The following is a 24322-nucleotide window of genomic DNA, read 5'->3' on the forward strand; positions in this document are numbered from 1 at the left end:
TCATTCTGGAAGTTGTCTATCTCTTAATCATTTCACAATATTGAGAAACTGAGGCGTGGCAACATTAAGGAAGTTGCAGAGACAAGACTTAAGGTCATATCTTCCTGTAATTTCAATGTCCATTATCATTTCATTTAGCACATGACCTCTTCATAGGCTCTGAGTTAGAGGATTTCGTTCCCGCTATGGCCATAGGGACATATGACTGGGTAGTTTCAATGAATTGGCCAAAGGATTCTGAGGGATTATAGTGGAGCCAGGTTGGAACCAGAGTCTGCCTGCTGCTAAAGGTGCATATTATTTCACTGCCCCCACCTCATCCATTTTGTAACAAATGTCTCATAGGTCAGACAGAATGGAGACTTACTCTTCTTGGCTTCCTCTAGCTTGTCCTTGGCTCTTTTTTCTGCCTGAAGGAGCTGGTGGATCCCCTGAGACTGGCTGGTCATGGCAGCTGTCTTCAAGTTAGGTGGCTTCTGTGAAATCTGGAAAGTGGTGGATCTATTTATCCTTTTAGAAATCACCACATAACTCAGGTTGTTGTGTCAACGGTGAGTTCCAAACATGGGTGTTTGTTTCAAAATGGTCTCCCTGGGCTAAATTGCTGGGCCCCAAGGAGAGCCCAAGGGTGGAATCCAGAAAAACAAGTTAAGTCAAAATGAGGAAGCTGAAAACTTGTCCTTTCAGCCAACTGGATCTTCACTACAAAATAGGAGAAATAAATAAAAAATGAGTAAGATAGGTTTTGTAAGATTATCTTCCTTCTTCTTCCAGGAAATATTGATTTGTTTACTAAATTTTTCTTTCAAGTTGCAAGACCTTTTTTTGTTCCTTATCCATGTAGTTCTGGTTTTAGTTAGTTAGTTAGTTATTTTTTTCCCTAGAGATTCAATTAATTGCTTAGGACAAGTTTTATTAACCTTTCGCTAGGAAGGAGGCTTTTTGGCTTTGTGCACAGAAGATAAGTTAGGAATCTACTCTTTTCTTCCTGTAGGCCTTGGATGATAGGAATGAAAAGATTTGTTTGGGGCACTGTGTTGCTTTTTTAGTAATGTTGTATGCTAGTGTTCCAGGGAGATCTTAGTGTGGTGACAGAATCAACATGAGGGGAAATTATAACTGTAGGTTTTGAGGTTAAATTAAAATAATCTAAACATGCATTTCATATTACTCAGTGCTTATACTGGATATTGTCCTAAGATAGTACAGTGAAATCCATCTTGCTTGATTTGATTCAATCCAGTAGTGATTAGGACAAATGGGAATGTTGATCACAGTGGAGAATCATAAAATATGATTTTATATGTATCAAAAATTGTTATGTGAAATGAAAAGCTAATCTTTTGACTTATGGTCAAAGCTTTTTTTTTTTTTTCCCCCTGAGATGGTCTGCAAATTTGGATTTCACATATTATTTCTTCTATTCACTACACTTCAATTGCCTCACCTATAAACACCAGGTCAAATTTCTTTCAATAGGTGTATTGATTTCAAGATAGTTGTAAAACAATCTAAGAGCTAAATCTGTTAAGGCTTTAATGTTAACTTTCCCCTAAGTTTAGAGTTATCCCACCATCCATGCTTGTAGCACAATGTTATGTGTACGCCATCTTTAGCAAATCTTTCTGAAAGGAACAGCTCTTTTTCACAGGGATACCTTTCTTTCTTTTCTCATGGTATTTAATCAATTTATAAAATTTACTTTTTATTGCATAATTACAATGATCAGTCTAATTGGGATAAACAGATATGTGAACAAGCTCTGGTAACAAGCTCTGCCAACAGATGTTGGCAAGGATATTAATGGCAAGATACATTAATCTTAGCCATTCTGACTGGTGTGAGATGGTATCTCATTGTGGTTTTGATTTGTATTTTCCTGATGCCGAGTGATGTTGAGCATTTTTTTCACGTGTTAATAGACTCTTTCTAAATATCTGCAACATTCAGTGAACATATCAATAGCAGAAAATTTTAATCATTCTCTCCTTAAGATCAAAACACATGATTTTAAATTTTATGGCAGAAGGTTTTTTTCTTCTTTTATTTAATGGAAAGGTCTTCTCTTGGCACAAAAATATAGACAGGACATTGCATGATCTTGCTTGCCAAAAAGATGCAAAGTGGAATATCTGAGAGAAGTCTCTACCTAGGAGATAGATTTTGGGCATAACTCAAAATAGGGAGTTAGAATGGATTCTGTTTTCCCTGACCCACAGAGGATTACCCTCCCAGTGAAAAGGAGGGATGGAAAAGACAACTCATAAAGAAAAAATGGCAATGAAGCTACTCATCTTAGTCAGGGCTCTGGGTGGGGAAAAAATAAAAGTAAAAATAGGTCTATACTTGTATCCGTTTGCAATTATATTACCAGGTCTTCCATAGAGACAATACCATGCTGAAAAGAAGCTTAGAATCTAAATTGCCAAACAAATGAGAAGGTAAAGTTAGGGAGAAGTGGGCAGTATAAAGGTAGATAGAGCCAGATGCCTAACAGTGGAATTTGGACTTTATCATACATGCAATGGGTTATTTTTATATTTATTTACTATATTATTATTATTATATTATTACTATATCATATTAACTTACTGTAACTGAGTTATTCCATTTTTTTAGATCAAAGCTAATGCCTGATGTGACTTTTTATTTATAAAACTTACACTTGAAGGATAATCATATTTTGAAAAAATTTATCTGCTAATAACCTAGATTTTGAGTTGTGTTTTTAATATTTTGTAGCATTGAGGTACCAGTGGACAAGCATTTCTTTTTCTATTCACTAATAAAATATCAACTGTATTTCAAAATTGGGTCTACTTGTAAACAATTTATACTGCATATTTCCATACAGTAACTCTCTCAATTCTTGCGATAGCACTAGACAGGGTTTTGTTATCACATATCACATTGACTCTATCCATAAAGACACAGGCCTTCTGTGAAAAAACAGGACTAATGGTCAAGAAGCTGTGGCTCAGAAAATATCAGTGAGAAGCCCAAGATCATGACTGACCTCAATGTCTGTCATCTTCTTGCTGCACAATGCTTTTTTTTTCCCAGGAAATATGTCTTTCCATATTTCTTTTTTCTTGATGAAAAAGATAAACGGAAACAAAGGAATACCTTTGGCCTTTTCTTCAAAAAAAAAATGGCAAATGTGGGTCAATGAAAATGCCAGATGCTCAAACAATTGATGATAAAAAGATCAAAACAAAGTGAGATTTGGCTTAATGGAGATCATGACTGTTGAAGATTCCTCCTCAGGAATGCTCATGTTAAGCAACTAGAGTTCTTTCTATCCTATTTATTTAAGACCAATTGCTCTGGTCTTATGGTTTATTGTATTCTACTTTTTTCTTTTATACTTATACTTACAAATTAACCCAAATAATAGATTTTTCTTTAATTTGATTGATATAAATCATTTTTGGTTTCTATGTTAATAAAATATTAGCATTGATGATTTCAATGAATAACCATATAAGAAACAAAATTTACTGATACTATTATTCTTTATATTATTTATTACATTATATAGTGTTATTTCATATTATTGACTATTATTTTCAATGATAAATTGAATACTTAGCTATATATATATATATTTTTTAAACTTCATTTTATTATTTCCGTGTTCCAAGATTCATTGTTTATGCATCACACCTAGTGCTCCATGCAATACGTGCCCTCCTTAATACCCACCACCAGGCTCACCCAACCCCTATTCCCCTTCCCTCCAAAACCCTCAGTTTGTTTCTCAGAGTCCACAGTCTCTCGTGGTTCATCTCCCCCTCTGATTTCTGCCAACTCTCTTCTCCTCTCCTTCTCCCAATGTCCTCCATGTTATTCCTTATGCTCCACAAGTAAGTGAAACCATATGATATTTGACTCTCTCTGCTTGACTTACTTCACTCAGCATAATCTCCTCCAGTCTCGTCCATTTTGGAACAAAAGTTGGGTATTCATCCTTTCTGATGAAGACATAATATTCCACTGTATACGTGAACCATATCTTCTTTAACTTTTCATCTGTTGAAGGGCCTCTTGGCTCTTTCCACAATTTGGTGACTGTGGCCATTGCTGCTATGAACATTGTGGTACAGATGGCCCTTCTTTTCACTACATCTGTATCTTTGGGGTAAATACCCAGTAATGCAATTGCAGGGTAATAGGGTAGTTCTATTTTTAATTTCTTAAGGAATCTCCACACTTGTTTTTCAAAGTGACTGCACCAACTTGCATTCCCACCAACAGTGTAAGAGGGTTCTCCTTTCTCCACATCATCTCCAACACTTGTTTACTGTCTTGTTAATTTTGGCTTATCTAACTGGTGTAAGGTGCTATCTCAATGTGGTTTGGATTTGAATCTCTCTGATGGTTAATGATGATGAACATTTTTTTCATGTGTCTATTAGCCATTTGTATTTCTTCTTTGGAGAAGTGTCTACTCATGTCTTTTGCCCATTTTTCGATGTGATTATCTGTTTTTTTGAGTGTTGATTTGAGTTCTTTATAGATCTTGGATATCAGACCTTTGTCTGTAGTGTCATTTGCTATATATTTTTATAAAAATTCCAAGAAGTAGATAAGATTTGACTTTTCAGATGAAGTAGAGAAATGGATATATCACTCATAGTAACTTTGTAAAAAGGAAGTGTAAAAATCAGTACAGTGAGCATCCCTTCCTGATCAAAACTCTTCAAAGTGTAGGGATAGAGGGCACATACCTCAATATTATCAAAGCCATCTATGAAAAACCCACCGCAAATATCATCCTCAATGGAGAAAAACTGAAAGCTTTTCCGCTAAGGTCAGGAACACGGCAGGGATGTCCATTATCACCACTGCTATTCAATATAGTACTAGAAGTCCTAGCCTCAGCAATCAGACAACAAAAAGAAATTAAAGGCATCCAAATCGGCAAAGAAGAAGTCAAACTATCACTCTTTGCAGATGATATGATACTATATGTGGAAAACCCAAAAGACTCCACTCCAAAACTGCTAGAACTTGTACAGGAATTCAGTAAAGTGTCAGGATATAAAATCAATGCACAGAAATCAGTTGCATTTCTCTACACAAACAACAAGACAGAAGAAAGAGAAATTAAGGAGTCCATCCCATTTACAATTGCACCCAAAACTATAAGATACCTAGGAATAAACCTAACCAAAGAGACTAAGAATCTATACTCAGAAAACTATAAAGTACTCATGAAAGAAATTGAGGAAGACACAAAGAAATGGAAAAATGTTCCATGCTCCTGGATTGGAAGAATAAATATTGTGAAAATGTCTATGCTACCTAAAGCAATCTACACATTTAATGCAATTCCTATCAAAGTACCATCCATTTTTTTCAAAGAAATGGAACAAAGAATCCTAAAATTTATATGGAACCAGAAAAGACCTCGAATAGCCAAAGGAATATTGAAAAAGAAAGCCAAAGTTGGTGGCATCACAATTCCGGACTTCAAGCTCTATTACAAAGCTGTCATCATCAAGACAGCATGGTACTGGCACAAAAACAGACACATAGATCAATGGAACAGAATAGAGAGCCCAGAAATGGACCCTCAACTCTATGGTCAACTCATCTTTGACAAAGCAGGAAAGAATGTCCAATGGAACAAAGACAGCCTCTTCAGTAAATGGTGTTGGGAAAATTGGACAGCCACATGCAGAAAAATGAAATTGGATCATTTCCTTACACCACACACGAAAATAGACTCAAAATGGATGAAGGATCTCAATGTGAGAAAGGAATCCATCAAAATCCTCGAGGAGAACACAGGCAGCAACCTCTTCGACCTCAGCTGCAGCAACTTCTTCCTAGGAACATCACCAAAGGCAAGGGAAGCAAGGGCAAAAATGAACTATTGGGATTTTATCAAGATCAAAAGCTTTTGCACAGCAAAGGAAACAGTGAACAAAACCAAAAGACAACTGACAGAATGGGAGAAGATATTTGCAAATGACATATCAGATAAAGGGCTAGTGTCCAAAATCTATAAAGAACTTAGCAAACTCAACACCCAAAGAACAAATAATCCAATCAAGAAATGGGCAGAGGACATGAACAGACATTTCTGCAAAGAAGACATCCAGATGGCCAACAGACACATGAAAAAGTGCTCCATATCACTCGGCATCAGGGAAATACAAATCAAAACCACCATGAGATATCACCTCACACCAGTCAGAATGGCTAAAATTAACAAGTCAGGAAATGACAGATGCTGGCGAGGATGCGGAGAAAGGGGAACCCTCCTACACTGTTGGTGGGAATGCAAGCTGGTGCAACCACTCTGGAAAACAGCATGGAGGTTCCTCAAAATGTTGAAAATAGAACTACCCTATGACCCTGCAATTGCACTGCTGGGGATTTACCCTAAAGATACAAACGTAGTGATCCGAAGGGGCACGTGCACCCGAATGTTTATAGCAGCAATATCTACAATAGCCAAACTATGGAAAGAACCTAGATGTCCATCTACAGACGAATGGATAAAGAAGATGTGGTATATATACACAATGGAATACTATGCAGCCATCAAAAGAAATGAAATCTTGCCATTTGCGACGACGTGGATGGAACTAGAGGGTATCATGCTTAGCGAAATAAGTCAATCGGAGAAAGACAACTATCATATGATCTCCCTGATATGAGCGAGAGGAGATGCAGCATGGGGGGTTGAGGGGGTAGGAGAAGAGTAAATGAAACAAGATGGGATTGGGAGGGAGACAAACCATAAGTGACTCTTAATCTCACAAAACAAACTGAGGGTTGATGGGGGGAGGGGGTTGGGAGAGGGGGGTGGATATTGGGGAGGGTATGTGCTATGGTGAGTGTTGTGAAGTGTGTAAACCTGGCGATTCGCAGACTTGTACCCCTGGGGATAAAAATATATGTTTATGAAGCTGTAAAAAAAAAAAAAAAAAAAAGAAAAAAGAAAGGATGAATACCCAAGTTTTGTAGCAACATGGACGGGACTGGAAGAGATTATGCTGAGTGAAATAAGTCAAGCAGAGAGAGTCAATTATCATATGGTTTCACTTATTTGTGGAGCATAACAAATAACATGGAGGACAAGGGGAGATGGAGAGGAGAAGGGAGTTGAGAGAAATTGGAAGGGGAGGTGAACCATGAGAGACTATGGACTCTGAAAAACGATCTGAGAATTTTGAAGGGGTGGGGAGGGTGGGAGGTTGGGGGCACCAGGTGGTGGGTATTGTAGAGGGCACAGATTGCATGGAGCACTGGGTGTGGTGCAAAAATAATGAATACTGTTATGCTGAAAAAATAAAAATCTAAAATCTCAGGACCAAAAAAAAAAAAAAAAAAACAAAAAAATGCTCCACATCCCTCGGCATCAGGGAAATACAAATCAAAACCACAATGAGATACCACCTCACACCAGTCAGAGTGGCTAAAATTAAGAAGTCAGGAAATGACAGATGCTGGCGAGGATGTGGAGAACGGGGAACCCTCCTACACTGCTGGTGGGAATGCAAGCTCGTGCAACCACTCTGGAAAACAGCATGGAGGTTCCTCAAAAAGTTGAAAATAGAGCTACCTTATGACCCAGCAAGATACAAACGTAGTAATCTGAAGGGGCACATGCACTCAAATGTTTATAGAAGCAATGTCCACAATAGCCAAACTATGGAGAGAACCTAGATGTCCATCAACAGATGAATGGCTAAAGAAGATGTGATACACACACACACACACACACACACACACACACACACACACTGGAATACTATGCAGCCATCAAAAGAAATGAAATCTTGCCATTTGTGACGACATGGATGTAACTAGAAGGTATTATGTAGCGAAATAAGTCAATCAGAGAAAGACAACTATCATATGATCTCCCAGATATGAGGAAGTGGAGATGCAATGTGGGGGGTTTGGGGGGTAGGAAAAGAATAAATGAAACAAGATGGGATTGGGAGGGAGACAAACCAGAAGAGACAAACAAACTGAGGGTGGCCGGGGGGAGGAGGGGAGGGAGAGGGTGGATGGGGTTATGGACATTGGGGAGTGTATGTGATATGGTGAGTGCTGTCAAGTGTGTAAACCTGGTGACTCACAGACCTGTACCCCTGGGGCTAATAATACATTATATGTTTATAAAAAATAAAAATAAATAAAAATAATCAGTATAGTGTATTGTATATTTAGGTCTCTGTTCTTTGATTATCTTTTCTAAATACTTTCATATTTTTTTATTAGTGAAAAATGAAAAAAAATTGTTAAAAATGACAAAATCTTAAAATCTCCCTTTGGAAAAGTTTTAATTGTTGAATGTTAAGGATTACAATTAAAGTCCTCTTATTTTTACTTGCACTTAACTTGCAAAAAGTTTAACATCAAATGTTTTGAATGGCTGTAATTATAAATTTAACAAGTGTTAAATATATACATATATACATATATATATATGTCTCTTGTTTGAAGTTTCATTTCTACTCAGACTTCCCCTTGTTATCCATTCTATCACCACCTCTGCATATTTCAACTAATCATATGATCCTTCCTTCTTTTGCCCATGTTGGTTTAGCACCTGAATCTAGTGAAATGTAGATTAATCCTGGTTCCCTGAAGACCTGGAGCTTCTAAACTGTCAACTTCAATAGTTAAGCAAAACTTGGTCGGGGGGGTTTCTACAGAGCACAATATTATTACTCACTTCATTTATTCAATAGAGCTGAGCAATAATACATAAAGAAAATACATGTGAACTATTGATCATCTTCTGTTTCCTTAACTCTACACTAGATAGTGAAATGTCTCTTTATTTCTGTCTCTCATCCTCCTCCTGCTCTTCTCCCATCTCTTGCTCACCATGCTACCTATTGTCACTTCAACACCAGAAACATTTTCCACACTTTCATTCAGACTCTTTCTTCTTCCTGGAATAACTTTCTCATATTTTCCTAGAAAAAAAAAAAATCATTCAAAGTCCAATTTTAATGTCTACTTTAAAGGATGAAACTTTCTATATCCTATTAGACCTAACTGATCCCTTCTCCATTTAGAACTGTATAGGACTTTATGCATTAATGTCAGAGGACATTCCCAAGCTTCATTTATTTTTGTTTTGTTTTGTTTTTGTTTTTGTTTTCACTCACAAACTATAAGCTTTTGGGGAATAAAGGTGGCATTTTACTTGTGATTGTTTCTGGAGCAGCGCTTTGTACATTGTGGGCACCAAACTTTTTTTTTTTTTTTTTTTTTAGAAATTGTGGTAACATTTTCTTTCAGCTGAAGTACAACAATGAACTCTATTTACTGTGAGAAATTTAAGCCGGGATTCTACCATATTTCAAACTGTCATTTGTAAAGCAGAGCACTTCTTACACCAAAGGAACAAACTTAAAGTTCACAATAATTATAGCAAGAAAAGCAATAAAGGTGAAAATATTTTAATTAAATATGGTAATTGCTTAGGACTGAAATAAAATAAGATATTCCTAGTTATGGTGAGATTAAGCAAACTGATTCCCAGATAGATTCTACCATTGTGTGGTCTCAGGATTAGGTTATATAGACCTTTCATCTTCTTTTCTGTTTTTTTTTTTTTAAAGAGTGCATTCTATACCTCCCTCCCCCATTTTTTGCTCAATGTCTGCAAAATCTGACCTTCATTTATGCATTCAAGAAAAAGTCTTAAATACTTATGCTGTGCTAGATTACCTGAGTAAGACCTCCCATCCTTGCCTTCCACTTGAAGTCTAATAGAAATAACAGTAATAGCAGGTAGACTATAGGGACTATGAGAATAGTTCCAAATGTAGAAGAAATACTGGACTGTGTGAATGGCAGAGAGATGCCACTTTAACTGACAGTTTTTCTTCATTGTTTCCATAATGTGAGAAAATGCAGTCACTTTAGGTCTTAGTTTCGTGTTTCTTTTCCATTAGTAAATGGCTTCCCTATTTCTAGTGAAGCTCATGTTGCTTTTTGAGATGAATTCTATGGGAAATCTGAGTCTGAGGAAGTTGTTCTGAGATTGTTGTGTAAGTGGCTCCCACCCCTCCAACTCTCTATTCTACCACATATTGCTACAATAAGTTTCACTACAGTATATGGGTGTTTATTCAAACAGATGAAAGATACAGTTGAAAGTACCCATGTTGCTCAGAAAGGTAGGCATGTGCTTCTCAAGTTTCTTTTACTCCATTCCATTACTCCCAGTTCGATGTCTTGAAAGGCTTCTTTCATGTACCTTGAAGGCCACCAACATTTCTTATTTTCCTTCTACTTCTGGCCACTCCCTTTCAGTCTCTTTCTTTATCTGGTTTCTTCCCATGTTCTTTTTCTTTCTTTACTTATTACTTTCCTTACTTTACTCTTCTCTGCGTTTTCCTTTCCTTCTTCCTTCCTTCTTTCCTTTCTTTCTTTCTTCTTCTTCTTCTTCTTTTTTTTTTTTTTCCCCAAATGTTGGCATTACCCAGGATTCAATTTTGGGCCACTTCTCTTTTTTATCTATATTCACTCCCTGGGTGATCTCATCCTGGCTTATGAGTTTAAATGTCATCTTTATGCTGATGACTCACAAATTAAATTCCAATTTTACACCTACCCATACTCACTTGGCTATTTAATAGGTATCTTGACCTAATCAGATATCCTGAATCCCAACAAGCCTACTCCTCCTCTACTTTTTGCTCATTAAAAAAAAAAAAAATTTAGGTCTGGGGCATCTGGGTGGTTCAGTCCACTGAGTGTCTGACTCTTGACCTCAGCTCAGGTCTTAATCTCGGGGTTGTCTGTTCAAGCCCTGAGTTGTATGTTCAAGCTGGGCATGGATCCTGCTTTAAAAAAAAAAAATGAGCTTCCATTCACATATTTGTTTAAAGCCAAGTTTTCTTTTCTCTCATTTCCCATATTCAATCCTTCGACAAATCTGTTGACTCAACCTTCAAAATAATTTTAGAGTCTGACTTCTCCTCATCTCTCCATTAATACTTTGCTCAAAGCCCCACCATCTCTTGAGTAGATGATTTGTCATAGTCCATGAACTGCGCTTCGATTTCTATTGTTGCCCCACTTAAATCTGTTTTCAGGGTATGCCTGGTGGTGGGTATTAAGGAGGGCACGTATTGGATGGAGCACTGGGTGTGGTGCATAAACAATGAATCTTGGAACACTGAAAAAATAAAATAAAAAAAAAAGAATAATCCTATTAAACCAATGAGAACAGTTTCATTCCACTGTTCAAAGTCTTATGATTGCCCAGCCAAGTTAGGTTAAGATCAGATCCTTACCAAGGCATCTAAAGGCTTCCACCATTCATTGCACCCAAGTTCTTCTGACCTCCCTGCTCCTGCATGCTGCTGCCTTAGAACCCATATACTTGCTCTTCTCTCTGTCTGCAGTGCTACTCCCTAGATATCTGCATGGCTTGCTTCCTCTCCCTGCTCATGCTCTGATTCAAAGAAGACTTCTTTGACTACCAGATCTAAATTTGCCAGACTCTTCCTCCCTCTCCTACACAGATTCTCATTATCTTGCTTCTCTGTTTATTTTACTTCATTGCCCATTAGGACAATTTACATTTTACTTTATTATTTCCTTTTTTTTTTATTATCTACCTCTTCCTGCTGGGATACTATATTCCACCAAGGCATAGATTTTACATGTTTAATTCATTCCCTCATGCTCAGCATCTGGAATAGTCCCTGTTACATGGTAGGTATTCAAATATTGTTGCATAAGCAAATGAATATGAAGCTATCAGGAGAGTATAATCACTGCAACTAATCTGTCTGGTAATAAATGGAAATGTCTGTCTGTAAGAGGTCTGTGGAGACCTGTTTCTTACAGTACATTCACCACCATGTTGCCTCTTTTCTTCCCTTCCCATATATTTTAACCAAATGTATACCTAAAGCTTAATGAGACAGAAAAAAGAGAAGGAAAGAAAGAAGGATTTGCAGAAAAAAAGGTAGAGAAGGAGCAATGATTTTTAATAGACTAGTTGGTTTATACTACCAGATGAAAATAATCTTTAAAAATTTTTCTGTTTAATTTATTCTTTCAGGGGACATTCAACTAGGTTTAAACAATACTACAATATATTCCAAAAATATTGGGCAAGTTATTAAGTGGGTATATCTTCATTTCCATGCCTTCATTTTCTAGTCAGGACTATGCATTGTCACTAATAAACTCAATGTAAAACTAATAACAGGGATTTGGAACTCAGCTATTCCTCTAGCTGAGCCCACTTCTTCTTCTGTAAAATGGCAGATAAAACCAGAACCTATCTCGCTGGTTTTCTCTGAAGATTAAATTAGTTAATATTTATAGAGCTCTTAAAATAGTGTCTGGAACAATTTAGTGCTGCATTTTTTGAATTACACAATTAAATTAAAAGTATCCAAAACTTTATATTTAGTCCCATTGCTCCATCAATCTTAGAAGCTCTGGAAAATTTGGTTCACTTGGATTTGCTTATTTAAAGAAAAAAACTATGTATAGTAATTCCCTGCATCCTTAAGTTTGAGTACCATGGACATAGAAGAAAACAATACAAGAAAAAGTATTTGGGCAATCCAGTTTTCTGGCTTTCAGACAACTCTCAGATGCTTCATGATGAATGGGAGGTTGGATAATTGGGAAGAATTCCTGATGGCCTGGAATGTTTGCTTTACTCTGTTTTACTATTAATCTGTAACCATTACATATGCCTTTAGATTTGCTTCATTTTATGAAGATTAAACAAGATAATGGAAAAGCATTTTCCATTTTTATTTATTTATTTATTTATTTATTTATTTATTTATTATTTGTATGTCAAAGTTTTATTTATTATTTGTATGTCAATACAAAGTATTGAGTTTTATTTATTTATCGATTATTTATATTTATTTATTTATTTATTATTTTATTTATAGTTTTATTTATTTATTATTCGTATGTCAAAATAATAGCCATCTGCAGAGCCTTCACCTTGGTCTCTCAGAGGTAGCTCTACATCAAGCGAAAAATAAATGGTATAAAAATACAGTTTTTTACTTGGGATATTTTAGATCAGCCTAGAAGTTATAAGTTATGGAAAAATCAATACATCCTCCACAGTACTTTTTATGATACAAATTAATTGATTTGAACTCCACAACTTTCACAACTATCACCTGACACTTTGCTAAGCACCTTCATATATATAACCTTATTGGAATCTCACAATAATACCATGAGGCAGGCTTGACCACCATAATTTTGCCCATTTTATATATGAAGAAACTGAGATGTGGGGAACTCAGGTAATTTGCCCAACTCATTTGGCTCTTAAAAGATCAAGTTAGGACCAGGATTTGACATTTACTCTGACTTTTACTTTCTTTCTACTTAACATTCTATCTTACTCTTAAGAGATTTAGGAATAAAAAAAGATTATGGATTTTCATGGAAAAGACCGAGTATTCTGCAGATAAGTTGGGTTGTTTACATGTGGCAGGAAGTGACTGGAGGAGGGAAGTGTATCCAAACATTTTGTAGGCATCCACCATCAATGGCCACTGTAATTGTATTCTTCCTGACTGTTTGTCACCCTCATCAAAAATAAAGAAAGATGCAGGTAAAAGCTTGAGATAGAGTCTGAAAAGATGTAGCCTCCAAGGCAGTACTTTGAGGTAAAATGGGATTAGGACACCCTAATTGTTGAGGATGTCCTTGGTGGCCCCATGTTCTTGGTTGGGGTAAATATTGCTCCCAGGAAATGTAGGACATCATAAGATTGGAGAGAAGAGGGTGTTTCCCAGCTTGTCTTAGAGAGAACTGAGACTGATTTGCACACCATCTGCCCATAACCTCCCTCACTAGAAACTCTTGTCAGAGAGGCAGGGAGGGGGTGGGTGTTCCTCTTTCCTTTCAATTCCCCCGAGGCTGCACTTTCATGACCTCATATTTTAATCTTCTAGGACTACTTCAAATGCTCCTTTAACCTAGTGTCCCCTTTATAGGTATATGGGAGAGGGAAAGAAGAAACACCCATTGAGCTACTCAACAGTGACTCTGGAGAGTGTTCAGAAACCTCAAAAAAAGGGAGATAAAGTATCAAAAGAAAGTGCCAAGAACCAGACCTAGAGAAGAGGTTGCCTAGTGCTTGCTTATACCCCCCTCCCTGGGACAGGTCTTGTCCTCGTGCACTCTTTCTGTGTTCTGGGACATTCTCAGCGCTGAGACTCAGGCTTCAAAGATGTTACCTTCCTTTGGGCAAAGAAGCATCTAACTGCATTGGATGTAGGAGACTATTAGTACAGAAGAGCATTCACAGATATTAGGAAGCCAGCAAGAACTAATGGAAGCTCAAGAAGATCTGTGTTAGGAGCTCAGAGAAATAGGGGTTGGTTGGAAGAAGAGTCTGGGCAGGAGGAGCTGCACACCCAGGCAGACGGAAATGGAAGGGAGGCCTGAAGTTGAAATTGAGGCATGTGACAAAATGTGCGTGGCTGAGCTCATCTGCATGAAATAGGTTCCCATTCTCTTCAAAAAGAGGCAACATTTAATTCTCAGTTTGTGCCTATCATGTACCTTTCAAGTCAAAATAGAAATAAAATACTTGCATGATTATTTAGAACTGATGTATATTGATGTAAGTTGAATATACTTATCCAATATGAAATGTTCATCATTTCAAAGTCTGAGGTTGACCAATACCACGTATTTAAAAAAAAAAAAATGCCCAGACCTAAGAGCTGTCTTGTGCAAAATGGTAGCTACTTGCCATGCTTGCCTATTAAGAGCTTAAAGTGTGACTCACTACTCCAAAATGAGATGTGCTACAAATATCATTGCATACTAGATTTTGAAAATTTAGTATGCATCAAAGAATGTAAATATCTCATGTTTTAATTAATTGCATGTTGAAATAATATTTTGAATGTACTAGGTAAAATAAAATGCATAAGAATTAATTAATTCCAACTCTTCTTTGAATGTGACTGCTAGAGAGTTTAAATTTACATATGTGGTTCATAATATATTTCTAGTAGACAGTGCTCCTCTTGAGCCTGATTCTGTTATTTATTTGCAGGGCATGCTTAGGGAAGTTAGTTAGCTTCTCTGTACCTCCAATTCCTCAACTATTGAGAAATTGAGTTGTGGAGATGAAATAATTTGGTACATGAAAAGTCTTTGGAAGAATATCTGGGATATAGAAAATTCAGCTATTATCATCTATCATCTATTGGCTGTAACTTTGTTACATCAAATACATGCATATTTGTATGTGCAGCACAGAATGTGACAGAAGCATTAAAAAATACCTAGTGTTTTTATCCTAGTTTTATTTCTGTTGTTCCCTCCCAACCTCTCCCTCTTTCTTTCTTCTTCTTTAATTTTCTTCTTTTCCTTCATTTTCATCTTTTTTTGTGAGTTTCAGTGAACTACAATTAGAAATCAGGGATAACTCTTACTTAAGAGAAGGACTGAGTGGGGATGTGTTTCTGTATTTCTAGCTAACTGTTTTGTTGATAGTTGGGATGATTATAATTTAATTATTTTTCAAAATAGTTTCACAATCTTTTTAAAAAATGTGGACTCCCATAAAGTATCCTTGTTTTGTGACTTCCAACAGGAAACTCACAATGCAGGGTCCAGAAGGTAGGGCGGATATTTTAGTACAAACAAAAAAAGTTTTTGGTTGTTTATGTTTACTGTAAATAAGAAGAAATTACACTGGAATTAGTGACTTGTTTAATTAGAATCTACAGCTTATTTGTGTTTGTTTGCTTTGGCTAGTTTCTTCTTTTAAACTACTTTTAATTTCCTTGGAAGTGAACCTAAAACCCACAACACGTGGACACTTCTAAAGACGGGGAAAATCCAAAAACTGTGGTGAAATTGGAAGACTGTGATTACAAAGAAAAAGAGGAAATAGAAAAATTGCATTTGGTCTGTTTAAGGGACTTGATAGGCTATCAAGAATATGATATGTTACTCAAGAATTGCTTGCACAAATAGAAATCTATCCACATAACCCTGGGATATATAAGCAGGAGTAGAATAATAGGAGAGTTCCTCTTTTATGTGATATGTACCATTGTTCCAATGTTTTTTAAGAGAATGATCTTAATTTTTGGCTCCATAATTTAAAATGAATGTGATGAATATAGAGAAAATGGTAAAAATTATCAAAAGATTTGAAAATGAAATATCTGATACCAGAGAATTTTAACACAGAGTTTTTAACCCCTATGCAAAAGAAAACAATACAGGGGCACCTGGGTGGTTCAGTTGGTTAAGCAATGGACTCTTGACTCTTGATTTTGGCTCAGGTCATAATCTCACGGTCCTGAGACGGAATCCCGTGTTGTCTCCATGGTGAGCGTGGAGCCAGCGTCTCTCTCTCTCCCTCCCTGTCTGCCCCTTCCCTCCTCTTGCTCTCTTTCTCTCTCCCTCTTTAAAAACAAGCAAATAAACAAAAATATAGAGTTTTTAATCTGGAAGAAGGATGAGTGACAATCTACCAAAATGGGAAATGACAAATGAGCCTGAGACAGTGAGGGTAATTATCATGTGATAATCTCAGTTGAATCTCTATGTGAGTATCCACTTTCAGCCATGTGCTGTCTTAATTGACACCATTTTATTTTTGGACATTTTTATTTTTTATTTTTTTATTTTTTTTAAAGATTTTATTTATTTGACAGACAGAGGTCACAAGTAGGCAGAGAGGCAGACAGAGAAAGGTGGGGAAAGCAGGCTCTCTGATGCGGGGCTCGATCCCAGGACCCTGGGATCATGACCTGAGCCAAAGGCAGAGGCTTTAACTCACTGAGCCACCCAGGTGCCCCTATTTTTGGACATTTTTAAAGAAGGGGGATACAGATCTCCTTCTTCTGTGTGCCCATAATACCCTATGCATCTCTTGAAAGTGCTCTGCCCTCTGTGTAATGACTTTCAACTTATGTGTGGTCTCTTCAGATCTCCAAGGACAGGGGATCAAGACTTCTTAGTCTATACCATCCCAGAACCTGGCAATGTCTTTGGCATATAGCAGTACATTTTTAATAAATATTTGTTGCCTGAATGCATGAATAAACAGAAAAATTTGGGGTGCCTGGCTGGCTCAGTCAGTTAAGTGTCGGACTCTTGATTTCAGCCCAGGTCATGATCTCAGGGTCCTGACATCAAGCTCTTCCTTGGGCTCCACACCGAGCCTGCTTGAGATTCTCTCTTTTCCTCCTCTGCCCACCCCCCACCACCACATGGGCTCTCTCTCTCACTTTCTTAAAAAAAAAAAGAAAATTTGGCTTTCTGGAAAGGATATTTTAGAATAATTTAAGGTAATTATTTTGTTGCCATTAAGGCCAGTATCAAACGGTTCATCAATTGTTCTTGATTTTAAGACTGAAGATGAGATGGGATGATGGTCCATTGCTACAGGAGTTTTAGAATCAGATGATTCTGTTTCTAGCTTGGGTAAATTGCTTCATCTTTCTGAAGTTCATCTTGTTTGTAAAATAGGGACAGTAATACCTAATGCCCTATAGAATAATTATTAACTTGTAAATTAAATGCAGTGATGTATAAAAAAGTAGTTAAGATTCTATCACAATGCAAGCACTTCATTCATTCATTCATTTAACAACTATTAGTACAAGATAGGCACTATTCTAGATGCTAAGAATATAACAATAAACATGGTCATTATCAATATTATAAGATATAAAAGCTTTAGGTAAAATTACTATCCTATCAATGATGCTCTCCCATTACCAGGAGGCCAATTCCCAGGGCTACTTCTGTGGACCAGTAAATACCTATTTAATGTAGAATGTTGGGAACATAGGTAACCCTGCCACCAATCTGCAATCTGAAGGATTCATGAGGACAATGTCTCAAGACTGATTTGGAGATTTGGGGTCATGCTTTAGAATTCTTTCTGTTGGCCCTGAGCTTTCAGTGTTCAAAAGCCCAGCTGACTCCAAAGAACTTCCAGACTATTCTGCCTGGAATTACTAGCATTATATGTAGCAGAAAAACACTCAGAGAAATATACCTTAGCCCTTTCTACAGTCTGCTGTTGCCTTTTGGAATTCAGATTTAATAAGGAATAGGAGGAAAGTAGATTTCTTGATTGTGTTTTCTGCATTGATGGTTTTGTTTTCATACACCTAGGTCCTTTGCAACTTCTGGGTGTTGCCAGAATGGATCTTAACTTCTTTTTACAGTCTTTGTGTTTCTCCTCTCTTTACTGTGATCTCAGTAGGAATAAGGAAGCACATCATACTCCTCAGAAGCACATGATACCCCTCATCACTTAAACTGGAAAATTCAGTATGCCCAAATACAAAAACTAAGTCCTGAAATAAACTGAGGAGTCCTCTAAACCAGCAAGTCAAAAATAGTACCATATCCAAAGGCAAGATCATCATATTCTTTATTTCTTATTATATCCCTCCTTGATTTCTTACTCATTTAAGTTTTTCTGTTGGGCTCTTTCTGAGAGTGTTTTCTCTGGCAGAGGTTTTACTTTCTTAATTTAGGGAAAAGAAAAGCTGGAGGAAAAAAATGGTCATGGAGAAGAGAGAGAGAGGTTACGCTAGAAAAATACGATCAAAACAGATTCTAAATTCTTTAGCTCAATTAGAAAATTTTGCTTCATAACTTTGAAGAACTATTGAAGTCTAAATTGAATAGGAAAATAATTTTGTTAGAGGGATTTGCGTCTCTACAATTTAATGTTTCATTGCATGTGTAATACAGAATTACAGGGTATCAGAAGGTGAATATTAACAGATTTTTTTATTTTTGGTCTCTCCTCCAAAAATTCAACTACTCTCTTCTTTTTCTTTTCCTCCCTCCCCCTTCCTTCCTTCCCTCTTTCTTTCCTTCCTTTTCTTTCCCCTTCCTTGCATTTTTCCTTCCTTTCTTTCTTCTGTCCTTCCTTCTGTCCTTCCTTCCTTCCTTCCTCCCTCTTTCTTCTTCAGGATCAGAATCAGATTCAGATTCAGATTCAGTTCCCTGCTGGGAGAGTGATCGCAGGAATCTTGTCTAGGCTGGGTTTGCAAATGACCTTGAGGAATTTCTTTCTTATCCAAGAAAATCAGGTTGATTTTAGTACCAACTGGGTGTTTGAAGTGTATCTTTACTCAAGTTGGCCTAGATTATTCCCAAGAAATTTTGGTGTAATTGGATTGTTGGAATGTTGAACCATCCTTTGACAATTCTCATATGAATTCTTAGGCAGGAAAATGTTTCCCTCTCAAAAGTTCCTGGTCTTAAAAAAAAAAAAAAAGTTCTGTTCTTGAGGTTAACCTTAGGATAAAGATATGCTAATATTACAGCTGACCTCTGACAGATGAAAAGATATTCTCAAATGCTAGGTATGGAGGGAAAGAAGTCAACTACTATATGTTACTGCCAGTCACTATACTGGAAATGGTGAGCACATTAGCTCCAAAACATCAAAACAACTGTCTTAGATGATCATAGCCTTATTTTTAGTTAAGGAAATTAGTGTTAAAATTAGGTAAGTAATTTTTAAAAGGTCATCTAGCTAAAAAATGGCACTAGAGGAATTTAAAGACAGGTCTGTCCGAGTCAAGGTAAGGATCACTCCTGCCTATACTTATGCCTCCTCAACTAATAGGACTCCTTGTGCACAGTATCTTGATTTCCCTGAAGGTCTCAAGTACTTTTTAAACTCATATGTATTGCATTTTCCAGAATAGTTAATGCAAGTCACCACAAAATTAAAGCTGAAGAGTTTAAGAAAGCAAATCAAAGTTGTGTTAGAAAATACTTTGTGCAGCAAATCTAGGAGATCTCCTCCAGTTGAGTATAAGATATATCCTGCCCAAACTGAAACAGAAATTGAGATCTACAGCTTAAACAAAACAATTTTGCCTTTCCAAGGACCAACATGGGATTAAAGAAAAAGTCTTAGCTCTTGGATCAGTGGAATATACTAGCCAAGAAGCAATAGAAATCCAAGAGCTAGGATTAAGGGGTTGAAAAGACATTGAATAAAAAGTTTCATAAAAAGATTGAGTAATCTATACCTAGTTTGTACCTATTCTTAGTTCTTCGAACTGAATTTAAAATGAACAATTTTAAATAGCTAGTCTCATGTGCTGTTTTGTAGTGGAGATGGAATTGGAATTATAGGTAATAGGGATTGTCAGAGGAGTATAAAGGAAAATGTCTATGGATTTCTGGAGGATGGTCTTTTGGAGAGAAATTTCCAGTTGCTGGATAGCGGTATTGATAACATTACTATAATTTGAGAGTCATCTGTTGTCCTTTTGTCACATTGCAACTTCAGGATTGGACTTGGAATACATTTATCTCTGGTAATTTTTTTTTTTTTATTGTAAGTGAAGATGAGAGTGGGCAGATGGTGGCAGAAGAGGGAAACTGAATAATTCAACAGAGAATCATCTTGACTTAAATTAGTTTTCTCTGTGCCAAAGCCTACTGTGTGATGCCAAAGGAAGCCGTCAAGACTTTTCATAGCCATGCAGAAATGTGCAGAGACGCATTGGGTGTAGTTGCCTATGTAAATTGTACTGAGGGCTTCCTGTCATCTTAAGAAGAAGGAAGTGCAGAAGTACGTGTGTGCTAGCCTGTGAGTTTCTCACTGTGTATGGGAGTTTTGATGTGTTTTTCTGGGTGAGGAAGAGGGAGGATGGGTGCAGGGCAGAGATGTGAAGGAAGTACAGTAAATGTAGCATGCCTGTCCATCTCAGAATCAGCTTGCGATACTTCTGTGGTGCCCAATGTCACTCTCCATTTCTTCAGGTCTGGGAATGATTGTCCTTAATTACCTGTGTGGTTTTACTCCCATATTTCTGGGCTACCACATCTGTTTTTAATTTTCTCTCAATTGCAAAAGCAATATATATTCAATGAAGAAAATTTGGAAAATATAGAAGACAAAGAAAATAAAATAAAAAGGGCTCATAATTCTATCATCCTGCAATAATCACTATTACTGTTTTGTTGTGCATTATTCCAAGTATTTAGTTTTACAAAATTGGGATGATACTCTATATCTTGCTCTATAACCTGCTTTTCCCCTTGACTTTTATGTGTTTTTATGTGACATATGCTTTTCTCAGTATGCTTTAGTGTATCACTTGGACAATTCTCCCTCTTCATGCAGACCCACCCGTGCGCTAACCTTACCACGTTTTCTTCTATCAGTAATTTCTACCATGTCTCCTTTGGATTTCCTGATTCCTACATAAAATCACTTCCTTGCTTATACGTTCAAATTCCCTTCTTTGTAATCACCTGGTAGAGCCTTAAATCTCAAAAAAAAATTGAACTACCTTTCAATTCCACATGAAACACTGCTGAAGAAAATCATACATCTGAGTTGATTCCTCAAAATGCTAATTCAGAAACGTGGTGTCCTTCTAACAAATGAAATGTGCTCCTAATTCTGGGTCTGTGTATGTCTCCTCTGCCCAGAAATCCATTTCCTGAGTTGTCTTCTGTGACTCGCTCCTTTACCATCAGGTTTTCCCTCAAATGTCACTAAACTCAGAGGAAACATCTATTATTGGCCTCCATGCACTGTGTTGAAGTGACTGAGTTGTCTCTTTTCTCTTAGCCTGTAGGCTCCTTGAAGAGAAGAACAATATCTAGTGGAGTTTTGTCACATGGGAAATCTTCAACAAATCTCTGCTAAATAAAAGAATAAATAAATGAAAAAAATGTTTCTTTTCTTTTCTAATTCATAAAGAGCTTTGACTATATTATCATATTTGATTTTTAAAAGATTTTATTTTTAAGTAATCTGTACACCAAACATGGGACTCAAATTTATATTCCCAAGATTAAGAGTCATATGCTCTACTAACTGAGCCAGCCATATTTAATTCCTGTAATCAAATCTTTGTAATATTGATTCGGTAATAGTATTTTGGTCATTATATATATATATTTTGGGCAAGCTTTGACCAGGTTCACATCACCAGCAGGGGGAAACCAGAAGCTCAGTGTTACTCTTGCTTTATTATACTTCTCATGCTTCCTCACCAATATAGTACTAAATGCAAAATATAAAGGAGTTCTAAAAGAAATCAATCCTGGATGATATGGGATGCTGTAGCTGAACACATCTTGCTGAAACATTACATTTCTGTTAAGTATCCAAAATTTACTTATCTTAAAAAATCTGTGCAAATTTAGTATATTAATCTATTGCATGTTTTCTTCAATATTATTTTTTAATAACTTAACAAGTTACTTTACATTATTTGACTCTTTCTCTCCTCCCTCAAGTAAAACTGCTACTCCAGAAAGTGTCCATATTCATCCTATGACTTCCCAAAACTTCTTGAATCCCATCAGTGTCTGCAAAAGTATGTATAAACCCAAACGGAGAAATAAACTATTGTACCACACAGCCTGTCCCTGTTGTGACTTCAAGGCAGAACCTGATAGTGTTGCTATTTGTATATCAGTAAATGAAATGAGAAACATTAACTCACTAAACAACGTACATTTTAATTTGTAAATTTGCTGAGCAATATCCTAGCTCCAAGGGTAAGTTCTCTACAATAATTCTCTCCAATATACCTTCTGCTCCCCTCTCTCTTCTTCTTCTGGAATCCCAATTATTCTAATGTTGTTTCATCTTATAGTATCACTTATTTCTCGAATTCTCCCCTCGTGGTCCAGTAGTTGTTTGTCTCTCTTTTGCTCAGCTTCTTTATTCTCTGTCATTTGGTCTTCTATATCACTAATTCTCTCTTCTGCCTCATTTATCCTTTCAGAAAGTGGTCGATTTTCTATTTCTAGAATGGCTGTTCTTCTTCTCTTCGATCTCCTGTTGGATTTGTAGGTGTTTGGAATGGTTTGATAACTCTCTAGCTGAACTCCCGCTGCCTGATGTCGTCTCAGCCTGCTACTTCTCTGCCATCTTGACTCCTCCCCGTTCCGAGCTCCAAGGGTAATCAGAGATCCATAACATCTGAACATGTTTTTAAGACATTTTGCAATTCAGTTTGAAAGAAACGCATCCTGATTCTCCCAGATATATAATCATACTCCAACCTCCCTTCATCTGAACAACTAATGTACCTCCTGTGGATAGTTATGACATTTATTGCACACATTTGGAGGATATAATGGTCCCTAGAGAAAAAAAAAAATAAGTGCTTATATGTCCAAAATGAGAAAAAGTAACCAGAGAAGACAAAGTTCCATGTTATTTGACTCCTAGATACACCTGCTCAACCTTTCCAAGGCCTGAGTCATAATAAAAGGATAAAAAAATGCAATATGAGAAATATCAAGGCATATTTTGATTGAATTCTCAAGGGATTCCCATTTTACATAGCAGAAAAAAAGGAAATCTTTTATTATTTATGGTAGATTATTTATGGGGAAGGGAATTCTCAAAAATCTGGCTTTCTGCTTTAGAAAATTATCTCCAAATGCAATAATCATACATAAATGCTCGACTTCCTATCACTACTCATAAAGACCTTTTTGATAAATATTTTCTTCTATCACTAAACAAACTTAAATAACCTTTGATTTATTTGCTGAAAAATCACTGTAAAATAGCAGAAATACTGTATTGTTTTGAGTACATAAAATGCATATATATGGCAAGAAAGTGAGCTCTAAAGGCAGATTTCAGAAACTACATACTTAAATTCCTTTTGCTGTTTATCTTACTTTTAACTACCTTTTTTCCCTTGGATATCTAAAATCTGGATCCTTCTCTGCTAGAGAACACTGCAAAGGTGCAAGGTCACATAGAATTTCAAAATTATAGAATACAATAAAAATTAAAACTAGTAAACCAAATGCTTACCTTTACTAAATTACTATTTGGGTCTCTGACCGGTTAAGCTTAAGATGGACACATGGGGAGATTCAAGATTTTAAGCAAGAGAATTGTCCTCTCTAGATTAAAACCATGTTCCAAGAGTTCTTACTTGAGGGATCTAAATTTATAGCTCTCTTTTAAAATACTGATTGTATAGCAAAATATACAAATAAACAGACTCCAGGGAGACAAAAAGCATTTGCTCCCTTCCTCCATAATATCAGCTTCCTTTACTTTCCACCACCCTGCTATGATGGCTGCGAGCCAATTCCTGTGGCAAGACATTTAAAAACAACCGTGTGGCTCCGTATTGATTGGCAACACGAAATTTGGCTCCATAAAGTCTGGAGAATGAATCGGGAGCTAACGCTGTTACCTGCCTGATTTCAATGTATCTTTGTGTGCTTAGCACAGGAAAAACAATTTAATAACAGGCAGTTTACAGTCTTGAGTATAGTGGACTGGTGAGGTTCAGCTCTAGATGCACTGGCAAAACTCAGCCAA

The 24322-nt window shown here is 36.6% G+C and overlaps 1 protein-coding gene across 2 annotated transcripts in view; it reads right to left on the bottom strand.

Moving 5' to 3' along the window:
• Positions 1–24322, bottom strand: part of ATP6V1G3 (ATPase H+ transporting V1 subunit G3) — a 66729-nt gene that overhangs the window by 19663 nt on the left and 22744 nt on the right. The window contains exon 3 of one of the 2 annotated variants that reach the window (XM_047705710.1): positions 368–485. The exons of the other annotated variant lie outside the window; for it this stretch is intronic. Within the exon in view, the coding sequence (XP_047561666.1) occupies positions 368–449 (82 nt within the window). The 5' untranslated portion in view covers positions 450–485. The remainder of the gene's footprint in view (positions 1–367; positions 486–24322) is intronic. 2 annotated transcript variants of the gene reach the window in all.

This window comes from Lutra lutra, chromosome 15 (assembly GCF_902655055.1).
Source record: "Lutra lutra chromosome 15, mLutLut1.2, whole genome shotgun sequence".
In the NCBI taxonomy this organism is placed as follows: domain Eukaryota; kingdom Metazoa; phylum Chordata; class Mammalia; order Carnivora; family Mustelidae; genus Lutra; species Lutra lutra.